At 38.4% G+C, this 12,725-nt stretch overlaps 1 protein-coding gene across 1 annotated transcript; it reads right to left on the bottom strand.

Annotated features, from left to right (window-relative positions):
* Window positions 1-888: 888 nt before the first annotated feature.
* On the bottom strand, window positions 889-12,661 carry LOC137135554 (protein SPMIP7). The gene is made up of 10 exons (XM_067520228.1): window positions 9,563-12,661; window positions 8,663-8,763; window positions 6,729-6,811; window positions 6,187-6,325; window positions 5,398-5,465; window positions 5,263-5,304; window positions 4,673-4,827; window positions 4,525-4,608; window positions 3,110-3,186; window positions 889-2,862 (listed from the first exon to the last, which is right to left on the bottom strand). The coding sequence occupies exons 1-10, from the start codon at window positions 9,981-9,983 to the stop codon at window positions 2,623-2,625; spliced, it is 1,410 nt and encodes a 469-aa protein (XP_067376329.1). The 5' UTR covers window positions 9,984-12,661; the 3' UTR covers window positions 889-2,622.
* Between the last annotated feature and the right edge of the window lie 64 nt (window positions 12,662-12,725).

Below are 12,725 nucleotides of genomic sequence, written 5' to 3'. Positions count from 1 at the left end.
ATCACATTAAATAGTCCAATTTATCTCAAAAGTCAATTGCAAACTGAAAAACTCTCTTTCTTTAGGGATGCATTATGCTGTGAGGATGTCAGAGTAAATTAAATTCCCCTCTGCACACTAAAGCATCAATTTCCTTATGGTAATTATCTGCTGGAATAGACGTGTCACTAGTAGGAGTCAGGCATGCTTGACATTTAGCCTTTTTATGGAGAGGCGATGAGTAAAAATTAAGATGAGGAAAAGGAAATTAATCTCTAGCCCAGGCAGGCATTGAGAGATCCTGCAGGATAGTGGCTGAATCAATCATGATGTTTGTGAGCCTGCTTTGAAAAGGAGTCAGTGATGAGATTCAGACCACAGGCTGGAAAATCTGAGGGGAGGAGGAGGAGGAGGAGGGCCATTTTTTAGCAAATAGAGTTATGATATCTATGAGCAGGGTTAGTTTCATTGTTCCTAAACATAACTGGGGGACAACATCAGTTGTAAAGAGACAATTTGACATTTTGCTGTATTTGCTACTTTGCTTTCTTTCTGAGACTTAGAAGAAGAGGTTGATACCATTCACATGTCTGTACATTAAATGAAGTTACAACCAAGAGGCAGCTTATCACAAAGCACGTAAACAGGGACAAACAGCTAGCTGATCACAGACAGTCACATTTCCTCGTGGTAAACGGTGGCTGTAGAGATTCTGCTGGAGGATATTTCTGAATTAAGTGGAATCAGTGAAAAAAATTTCAAAAAGTAAAGACCTGTTCAGATTAACAATGTATAGTTAATGATCACATCCGTTTGGGGTTCACTGTCTTGCCCAGGGACACTTCGAACCACTGACCCTGTGGGTGACTGCCTTTACTGCCTGAGCTACAGCTGCCCCCCATCAGTAAATGTAATAACCAATAAAAATGCGTGAAGACAATGGCGAGCAATGAATCTGTGTCACTACCAAATCCGTGCCACCTACCTGATTTGTTCTACGCATGTAAAAAAAAAAAACATTGGGGAGTTTCATATAATCATCTTGCCCAAACCACTTAAGAAATACCTGCATTATGCACATAGGTGGAGTCCAGTTTTTGGTATTGATCAGATAGTGACAAAAGAATCTCAGCACCAAACAGTGTGTGGAAGTGTTTTAGGTTCTTCACCACAAATGGAAAAGTTACCAACTGAGATTACTTTGTTTCCAGACTTTATAAAAAACTTCTGCCAGACGCTACAATGGCAAGAAATGTGAGGTCTCCCAGCTTGCCATCTACCCCACAATAGAATAAGGTCAAAATAATTGCAAGCTCCTACAAATTTGAAGTTGACTTTTTGAAAAAGTGAAAGATCTGCTTTGGAAAGATTCAAACTAGCTATTACCCTCTTGTTTTTTTAATGCTAAGCTTGGCTAACTGGGCGTAACAACGTTTGTAATCTGACTCACAGGATCAAAGCTAATGAGCTCATTTTCCTAAGGTGTTTTAGAGATCTTCAGAAGTGACAAGGTGGGAGGGTGATCACCAATTAGTTTTAAAATGCCTTAATTAGCGGAACCCAAGTTGGATCCCTTCCTTATTCGAAAATTTAGCTTTTTAAATTGGGGCTTAAAATCAAGATTGCCCAGCACATTACTCAATGGTTACAAAACGACAGTCACAAACAGAGCTCAAAGCTTATCAAAAGGAAGAGTGCTCTTCCAGATTCACTGCATTCACTGCACTGCACGTGTTCCCAGTGATGTCTAAAGAACATTTCTACTGAGTGGCATTATGTGTAGGATCAAATGTTTTTGGAGTTTTACCCATGTGATAATTAGAACTCAGGAAAGTATAGCCTCTGCTTCTCCAATTTTGACCATTCTTCTCAAAATACGTTTCTTGTGACTCGACCAACTTACTAAATCAGGGGAAGGGTTCTTTTAACAACAGAAAATATTGAGTATTTGTTTGATCACACAACCTTAACTCTTCACAAAATCAGCAGTGTGTTTAAGTACATATCCTTGTGAAATGTAAATCTAAACAAAATATAGATGAAGAGAAACAGGAAAACCCGCTCATCCCTATTTCCTGTCTAAGCGTGAAGCTGCACAAACCACAGACATAAAACTATAGCTGGCAGAAACTTAATAATGTCGATCTGCAGTACAGTGATATCTACAATAAAGTAACACTTTAGAGTGATGTGCACAGTGTAGACTGCAGGCTCTATATAAAATGTACGTCCTAAGCAAATTAAATTTTGTTGATACGGTAGTGCAAATAATAATGGGTGTACGGCACCTACTATAGTTTATAATGGCAAATATTGTACATAAGTGCAGTGTCCTCAGTGGTTTCTCAGTTTTGTCCATCTCTTTGCTTTTCATCACAGAAACATTAAGTGTGGGTTAAAAGACAAACACACATTCACAGTGAGCGAGTAAGTAAGAGAGAGCGAATGTTTAAGAGGACAATGCCAGAGCTCTCTACAGAGAGTTAGAAAACCACTCATCTAAATCAGGGAAATTATGATAATGGGGCATCTCATTATTCTCCAACTCACTCCAAATCAGTCACTGACATCACATCATTATAGACTTATTCATATAAACAGATTGGATGGCATAAAAAGGAAGCTGACACCTTCAAAACTTTTTCATCTGCTTTGTCTAATGTCTCTGCGTGTGCTTGTGTGTGAAACAGGAAGTTCAGGTCTCAGGAAGGGGTTGAACGGGGCCCTGGTGGTCACCATCTTGGACAGAGGTGCTGTATTGGCGAGAACAGACCTCGCTGATTCTTTAGTGGCCCTGTAAAAACATTTCATTATTCTTAAGATGCAGTAAATTATTTTAGATAAACAATCCAAGAGCTGCTTGCATAGTGAAAGACCAAATAACTAAAAACTGCTACAGACTGATACTTAAAAAATACCCAGAGGCACTTGTGTAATGAGTGAGCTCTGGCAACAAAAAATCCCGACAATGTCTGACCGTTGCAGCAGACAGTTAATCAATCCAAGTGCTTGTCTTTTTTCTGTTTTGGGGGAAAAATATGGGAGGCCAGCTTAATCAGCAGAGGAAACAGATCTCTGAGTTAGTCGGGCACCAGGAAAATGGATCTGGGTTGTGAAAAACCACGATTACCACGAGCTGCTCTGGATTCAACCATCTGGAGATGCCATGCTCCAAAAGCCGGTAAAGTTCGCTCAACTGAGGCCCAACTAGGAAACAGGTTTACACCTCTTTAACAGACAGCCAGCACTCCTGAAGAGGAGGGATGTTTACTGTACAGCGCGAAACGTGTTAATGGGCTTAACATTTCTATTCTTGTAAACTGACATTTCTCTTGTTATGTTGAATGTTAAATGCTATTTTAAGACGTTTTATGAATATTTTCAAAGGAAAGGTTATTAGATATTCTTGATGTCACATAGATATGTCATGAGAAATCTGATTCGCCCTTAAAATATATTTTTTTCGTTTTCCGAGACTTTCACGATTCTTCCTGTCTGTCGTCAGGGAATCTGACATCTGTTTTAAAATTTGTTTATTTCATAAATAAGACCACTTATCCAAAAATTAAGATTTATTTGGCAAATGAAAAGAGCAAACTTAAGACAAAAGATTAACAGTGATGTTACTCATACACTAAATTAAAGTAAAGACAAGAAGAAAGTAAAAAAACTACACCAAATAAAAGCATTCAAATATGTTGTTTTTAATGCTGTGTTCATTTCAGTTTTCAGTTTTCCAGAAATATTGTACTAATACTAATATTTAGCATTTTGTTCTCTCTGATTTCCCGAGGCAGAAGTGCAGCCTGTTTTTTCTTCCTGTGACTTATATAAAAAATATTTAGGCTAATAGACATCTTTGTTGTTTCTGACTAGGTTAAATGGTGCATAAAAAAATCACAGTGTATAAATCAGGAAGTGTAGTTAGGACTTAAATGACATCTGGCCAAAGCACTCGACGTATTACATTTAAGTGAGTGTCATTTTTGATATAAAGAGTATATTCTATTCAGTGGGACCATTTATTTTCAGTTTACTATTTAAAAATTGCGATGGAAAATATCAGTTCAGATTCAAAATGTATATATATATGTGTATATATACACATACACACACACACACATATATATATGTGTGTGTGTGTGTGTGTGTGTATATATATATATATATATATATATATATATATATATATATATATATATATATATATATATATATATATATATATATATATAAATTAATAGAGAAATTATAATGCACTGTAGTCCTGGTACTAAAGGTGATTATAGTTGTATTTAGTTTTCAATGTAACAACACTAAAATATGAGCACACCTGTAAGTGTAAATTTTAAAGCTCCATGTCAGTGACATGCATTAGACCGCCCTCCAGTGGACAGTTGTAGTAATTATTCTCCTGTGTCTAGAGTCAATGTATAAATACTGTGTGGAATACTACTATTTGTGGTGGTGGGAGGGAGAAATCTCAATTTAGAGAAAAACGAATTTGAACAGACCAGTTAACGGACAGTTACTGCGCAGACTCACCCAGAGGCATGTGCTGGACTGGACACAGCACCACCAGAGTCAGCATAGGCAGCCCTGCCTGTATAGCCAGGGATGGTGCTTCGACTGGCACAAAAACACATTATGCAAAATGATTTAAACATTGAAAAATAAATGATGATGAAGTTCTAGAGATCCATAATGAATGTCCGTATGTGTGATGAAGGCGTGTCCCACCGGGCTGTAGGCATGTATGGGGGCACGATGCTCCTCTTCAGGGTCAGCGGGCAAAAGTCTTCGTCCTTGTTGTCTAATTTGTCCATATCTTCTGAGCCAATTGTACCACTGCAAACACATGACAACACACACTTAAAGGACTTCTCACCTTCACCATTCCTTTGACTTACCTATATTAAATAATCTCTTTACTTCTATCTGAAAAATGCCTCCAGATGACATCACTTGGAGGAACCTTAAGTTCATACTGTTGATACTATGGAGTTTGTAATCATGGCCAGCCTGCTTTCCCAGTGCTCCTGCAGCCTTCTGAACTCCTAATGATTACATCTCCTCTGAGTGATGTCCTCTGGAGGAGGTTTTCAGCATGAAGCAGAGTCTGGAATATTTTAATAAAGGGAACTCGGATGAATGTTTGAAAGCATTAATGTACTTTTACACCTTAAAATAAGGCCCTAGAAAGCAAGTTGAAAACTGGTGAAGTTGCAGCTCTGGTGAAAATGTGCTGGGCAATCTTGAACCTCTCAAATAGAAAGGACTCACGTGTACAGAGGGATTTGACCTGACCGTGGACATCCACTGCAGCTGAAAAACAAAGAGTAATATAGAGTAAAATAGAGATTAGCACTGAAATGACTCTTATGGAAGCAGAGTTTCCCATTCTTGTTGAAAACTTACAAAGAAATTGGTTTCTTAGGGTCATTTCTTAATCGAAGTTGCTGTCTGTTCCACTCAGCTCCAATAGACTTGGAAAAGAAAGAAACAATAGATCATTTCACAGAATGCATCTACATGTAGAAACACACACTCGGATTTAGTCTTGTCTTACCCTCACTTTACCACATAAACTAGGGATGCACTGATACAGTATGTTATCTAAACATCCGAACCAGCCTGTTATGTTATTTTTTTGAATCTGTCATGTAAAAGGAGACTACATTAAAATTTGTTTTATATATTGAAATTAAATTAAAAAATAAAATTGTGCCCATTCAAAGATAGTAAGATCATATTGTGAAAGACTAAAAGAGAATAAAAGTTTTATGTTTTTAATACTTTAATGTCTGTTTAGAGAAGAAAAAGAATGTTTATTATTAAAAAGACTATCTGTGGTTTCATTGTTTTCATTTTTATTATTTGCATGTTCTCCTCATGCTTGTGTGGGTTTCCTCTGGGTGCTCTGGTTTCCTCCCACAGTCCAAAGACATCTATGTTAGGTTAATTGGTGAATCTAATTAACCTGTGGTTGTGAATTTGAGAGTAGTTGGCTGTCTCTCTCTATATAACATTTAGCTGATAAATAATTTCAGCACAGCAGTCCCACTCTATTCTGAAAAAAAAAAGTTTCAAGCATGTTGTGTTTGCACCTTTTTGCCAGAGTAATCATTTATAAAAGCCCACAGATACAGTAGAAAAAGAAATAACTGAGCTCGAGCATTGGCAGGGTTTGTCCATGTTTAGTCTTACCTGCCACAGCTGAGGTCGACTATTGTAGCGCCTGGATGAGGGATGTTCACTCACTGGGTCTGCCATTTTCTCCAGAGTTGTTTCTGGTGCCTTTAGGCAGCGAGGTAACTTTGTATCCCAACCAACTTTCTCATAACTCCTGCAAACGATCAAGGAAATCTGACCATTGAACATCTGAACCAAGTGCCTTGAGTGTAATTGATTAACCTAATTCCTAAAAGCTATTTGCTTTTTATTTCTTAAACACAAAGTATATTAGATGGCTTATTAACTTGGAGACTAATTCTTCCACAGGGCTTTAAACTGAGCTACAGTTCATCTGCATGATTTCACTGAGCCCCAATTAACACAACAAGAGGCCTCACTGTTCTCTGACGGCATCACTGAAGCACAAAATCAGACATATTCAATCTAAATGCCGCTCAAAGCTAAATGACCTTGTGTGTGGAGAAGTCACAATAAATGATGTGGGAGGTAAGCTTTGTTTAGCTTTAGTATTATTGAAAGGAAAGGAAAGAAGTTAAAGATCAATGTGTTCTGACCTCTGGGTTGCAGAAGTGTATCTATAGCGTTGAACTGCTGCTGAGTTGTCTGTCCATGGTCTCAGATCAGGGGAGAAGCCATCCTTAAAAACAAGAGTTTTATAATGTTTGCAGTTGTTTTACTGTTTGTGATCAAAACTTTAAATTAAAACCTCATGAAGTTGGGATATAAACAGCATAGTCACTTGATCTCTGTTCCTTTGTTCTTTACTTTCTTATGTATGAATGGTGAGTTGGAGTTTTGCCTCCTGTATTTGTGTGACGGATGGATGTTATGTCGCTCAGGTGTATTCAAGCACCGGTACTCTCCCAATGTCCTTTAAATGATGAACTGAATAATTGAAAGTTTATTCATCTTACTAAATGTAGTTGTTTGGAGAGCACCCTGTCACCCATGATTGAGTGATGAGAGCCCATGGCATGTAACTGCTACAAGTCATAATCCCTATCTTTTCCCATATTTTCTGTCCAGCTCTTCAATTAATGCTATCAAATAATAGCAAACTTTGACAAAGAACTATCTTTAAAAAGTAAGAGCAGCTTCATGTGCTGTTTTTTTAGAGTTTTTTTTTTTAAAGCAGCTGTAAGATTTTCATGTTGACTGAAGAACTGAGACACGTACATCCGATCATTTTGAGGAGAGAGCACTCATATGAACCTCATTTGTCTGCTTCGTCCAGGTCCTAATGCAACTCTGCCTGTGTAGTTGCGCTTTGTGTGGTTTAAAGCAGGAGTTTTCAACCATCTGTTGATTACCTGGGTCAGGAGTTTTGAGGTGGGTAGGGCAAGGATAGTTCAGATACAAGCAGGACAGTGGACCATGAGGACCAGGGTTAAGAATCACTCGTTCAAGGGAACAGGTTTCTGTGCAATTTTGTAGCAAAGTCAACTTTACAATCTCTATTTTGTCATTCTGATCAAATATACAGGGTTGATCTTTTCTGAGCAGTTGCCACCTATTGCATGTCCTGAAAGAGGGATTCCTCTTGCTCTTCCTTTACCATTTTTAAACAAAGCATTCCTGGTATAATTTCCCCCCTATATGTGTTTTTTCTGACGTCTAAAGCTTTGACCTGCAGGTGGTGCTAGATTAAAAGTCAGGGATTTCCTGAACGTCTGTAGACCATGATTATCTGAACCACATTTCATAGGAACTCATTCATTAGTTGTTGCCTTATTTCAAACTGGACCAAATTAGTGGTTCAAGTTCAAGTGAAATGACTATTCCTACGGTTAATGCTAACATTCCTAAAAGCACAAAGTGTAAAGATGCTGTTTAAAAGATTTGCAAAACATAAGTCAAGACAAAACTCCACATACACTCTCTTAAGTAAATCTGCATGAGTCCCACAGACAACTCGATGTTTGGAAGCATCAATGAACAGCATTGTTGTTAACCACCCTACTCCCACATTTCCCACTGCTTAAATACAGGCATCAATCAAGTCTATTCACCAGATAACACTTCACTCTTCAATACAACTGAGTGCTGTGAAGCTTCTTATAAACCATAATAATGCATGTCAGGGTAAGTATGATTACTTCAATTAGCTGACTTGGAAACAAAATAATAAAGCATGATTATGTTTTCAAAGTGAACACCTGCCCACATAATAGTGGGCTGAAATAGTGCTTTAACATATGTGGTGAAACCCAAAGAAAGATTTGTGTTTATGGGTTTCTCTGCCATCTAATATAATATAGTGATAATTCAACGGAGATGAAATGTAATAATACTAGAAATGTTTGCAGTGTCTGTACTGCAGTAAATTGAATGTATAAATCAGTGAGTATGTCGGGAAACATGAGGAGAAATAAAAAAGAAAATATGTTGGATTTTACACAATATGTATATTTGGAATATGAATACTAATAAGTAAATATTACGTTTTGCTATGCTTCTGAATAGGAAAGCAAATGCAGTCATCACCCACCTTAGGTCCAGTGTGTTTATCAGGGAAGCTGCTGTTGTGCAACGTTGCTTTAGTTGATGTCCTCAGTGACTGGGGTTGAACTTTAACAGGATTGGTTGAACCTTAGGGTGATACAACAGCAGTAACACCTCTGGAATGCAGGCAAACTCTAACTATCCACAGTTGGAACCACACTCAGTGCCAGAGAAGCCTGCCAGGATGCCCTAGAGCAAAAATCAGCCATAGTTCTCTACTGACCCCTGTGATCCTGCAGCTCTCTGTGAATTGTATATGAATCCATCAGGTAGAGAGCACAGCAGAATAGAAAGAGTACAATAATTAAAGATTATTTTGCAGAGACACAGATACTAACCAGCACTTTTAATTGTTATCCACCCCAGATTTGTTCTCTGTCAGTGTGTTTGTGATATTTTAGTTAAATAGAAGTGAATGTAATATGAAAGTATATACTGATGCTGGGCAGTAGAGTATTCACACAGTTTTTTGCCATGCCTCATACACAAAGAAGCATGCCTGAATATATACTGTGGCAGTCAAAAGACCAGGATGGAGAATCAAGACATGAAACGTGTTCAGGATGGTTTTTTTTTGTGCTTAAGTTTTATATTTTTACTTACTATTGCACTTATTTTATCATTTTTTTGGTTATTTTTTAGAGTATGTTTTTCTCATCATCAAATCCTTCCCTGCTGATACTTTAGTAATTTTATTTTAATTTCAGGTTTTGTGCACCTCATTGTTTCGGGCCAAGCCGTAGTTGCCCTGTTTGCAACAGATATACAACCGTGTTCAACTTCAAAACATCATGTGAATAAATAATGTAACACGCAGCAGATATAATGTTATTGTTAGTATTATGTAGAACAAATGTAAATATAATCTGTTAATCTTTTACTTTACCACTGAGTCTCGCTTTTAAGACAGCGTCTGGGATCCTCCTGGAGTTCCAGGCCTTATCCTCTCTCAGGTCTACAGAAGAGCTGGAAGCTACTGTTTGTGGCTTCTCTCTGAAACCCGGAGGGACCCACAAAGCAGAGGCCACATGATGTAAATCTTTAAATTTTCGTTGACCTTTGACCCCCAAGTTTGCCTGAGCTCCCACACTGAGTTGACCACAGCAGGGATCCAGCAGAGGGACATCGTTTCTAATAGGGGCCAGGGCAACATGCTCAGCACAGTGGTAAAATGTAGATAAAGGAGAGGTTGCATGTACAAGTTCCCAGGCATCTCTACCACCATTTCTTTCGAGACTGGACTTCAGCCGTCTAATGACTTGAAGCTCTGCAGAGAACGGCTTGGAGGGATCTAAAACTCCAGCCATTAGTGCCAGTGAAGAAACTTGCAGTCTGTGTGTGTCTATATCTGCTCTCGTGTATATGGTTGGCAGAGCAGGTCATAGACCTGCTGTCAGGCATAATGATGCAGTGAATACTGGTTGCCCAGATACTGTCTTTGTTTGCTGCTCGGATTAAATTACTGACATGCAAGGAGCCTGTATGACCTGTCAGCTGTAGAGGTGTGCATGCAGCTGCAGATACCTTAGTGTAACATTTATGTCTGAACAGTTATTTGCTATTTGTTATAATAATTAGGAGGGCAAAGATCTAATATACATCCCCTGGTATCTATTTCGAACAGTACACACCAATGAGTCACCTCAGGGGAGCATTCATGACCAATAATGGTTCCTCTCAGCTGCTGTATTTTCCAATCCTACAACCGCTAATTTATCACACTGAAATAAAAATGTTTTGTCAGTTGTCAGGGGTGGCAATTGTCCCTGGAAAATTGCTCAACACAAATGTGTTTTGGCAGCGCATAACAATGAGCCGGCCTGGCCCCGCCTCAGGGTTTAGTGAACTGACCCTCCTAAGAGAACTACATTACTTTTTGAAATGGCTTAGAAATTGTTTTTTTGTTTTTTCTTGTTTTTATTTTTTATATCCTTTCTGTAGAAGTTAGTGGTTGTTTGCTTTTCCATCCAGGAACCACTAGATGGAGGAAAAGAGCCTTATTAGTCAGATGGTAACATGAGAAACAGACCTAAATACTGTGTGTCTGTTCTGTCCCTTATAGATTACAATAACCCTTTGTAATATTATGAGGATACATAATGAGTTTTTAAAAATGCATTAATCTACAACAAGGTAACCATAAGCATGCTGTTGAATAGACACACAATCCCTGAACAAATATTTAAATTGTACTTTGTGCATGAAGGCTAAACAAGGCAATTTCTCCTCCAGAAGTGTGGTTTGTTGACAGAGACACTTCAAGTGTAAGCTCTGTTTTTAAAGTTGACACAACACTAAATGAATTTTATGCAAATCACATAGATGCACAAAGGTATATTTCCAAAGGGTGTAATCTGGCGAATGTAGGGAAAAGAGCAGTTTTGTTGTCACTGTTGCAATAAAACCAACAAAACCATATACCTATACAGGTGTAATGTAGAAACGTAAATTTGTATAAATACTGGAAGTACATGCTGTACACATGCTTTATGGAAACCGTGAAGTCACACTGACCTGGGTGGCATTTTTCTTGGGAGAGGATTCGTGTTAATGTGTCAGTGGCGATGATGGTGATGCTTGGTGAAAGATGATTTTTTACCGAGGCTTTCATTAGCTAATGTAAACACCCAAGAGCTGTTGAAAAGGATGTGTTAAAAATAGTCTAATTAGAGTTATTCTGATAACTGAGTGCAGAATATGCCCAACTCCCACAGAATTCTTCCATAAAAGGAGAGCACAAATGACACTTGTGAGATCTGAGGTAAGTGTCTTTAGAAATTACTCTCCAGATAACAATTATACCATTTGTTGCATCGGTCTTAAATCTTATGAGAGCTGTGTGGTGATTGTATATTCATACATTTGTAATGAATGAGGTTATATAGGTCCTGAGATCCACATTATTTATCGTATTCGGAGTCCATTATTTATTCCCATCCTCTGTACACAATATGTTATTCCCCTAATGCTTTGTATCCCAATTATTTCAGGCATTTTTCTGTTGTTGCAGGAATTTAAATACCAGCCTCAGCCTGAGATTTCGCAGGGAATCAGATATTTCTGGTGAAGAGTCATTACTATCGGAGCAGCCCTTGTTACTGAATCCTGTGTTATTAGTCAGCTTGTCTGCCATTCTCTAGACTCCTCCACAGTCTCAGAAATTATTTAAATCTCACATCTTGCCCATGGTGATGGGCCCAATGCTACAGTGCAGCAGTCACTAATTTGCACAGGCTGCATTCATCTGAGAGAAAATGTTGCTTTGGATAAACAGGAGTAGTGGTTGCGGCTGCCGCTGCTGCTGCTGGTGTTGCCTCAGAGGGTCATCAAAGCAAAGTCACACTTTTAGCTTTGTGGCTGAAGACAATATGGGCTGATGCTGCTCAGGGCAGAGCATTATTTTTGTTAATCAGACAACAGTGTAGAGGGTGACCCAGTTTGACACCTCAGGATCAGACAGGCAGAGCCAGGAGGAGATATGGCTACTGGGGCTGGGAATAGATCATCAAGACTGGAGAGGACACTCTAAAATATAGACAGACACCATCCTTCATCACAAAGTGTACTACAGAATCATGGCTTCAAGAAATTAAACAGATAAATAGGAATGCAAGACTGACAAATATTGTTTGCAATTGTTTGTGTTAGTCATTTCAATATAACGCTTTGATGTATTAGGTGCCTCAACATACTTTAAATGTATGTGCAGTTGTCTGCCTGTATGCATGTATGAATGTAAAATACAGTTAATACAAAGAGCCCTATCCATGTCTGCTGCCCTATGCTTCCCCTGATTTTGTCCATATGTCTTGTAAACTGATGAAAATGCATGACCATATTTATAGCATAAGGGCCCTAAGTCATAGCTCATGGGTCATATTCATCACACTGTAAAGTCAGTGAATTGATTACTGCCTGATGACCAGGCATGCATTAGATTAGAGGGCAAACTGGCTAAAGTGAACTCTGTTTCATGCTGTGTGCGGCACCCCCAACCATTTGGAAAAATCCAAATAGAGTGCAGAGATGAAGAGATGAGTGGGGCGGGT

Source organism: Channa argus, chromosome 1, assembly GCF_033026475.1.
Source record: "Channa argus isolate prfri chromosome 1, Channa argus male v1.0, whole genome shotgun sequence".
Classification (NCBI taxonomy): Eukaryota; Metazoa; Chordata; class Actinopteri; order Anabantiformes; family Channidae; genus Channa; species Channa argus.
Note: the sequence above shows the minus strand (reverse complement) of the source record. Positions and strands in the feature narration are given on the sequence as shown.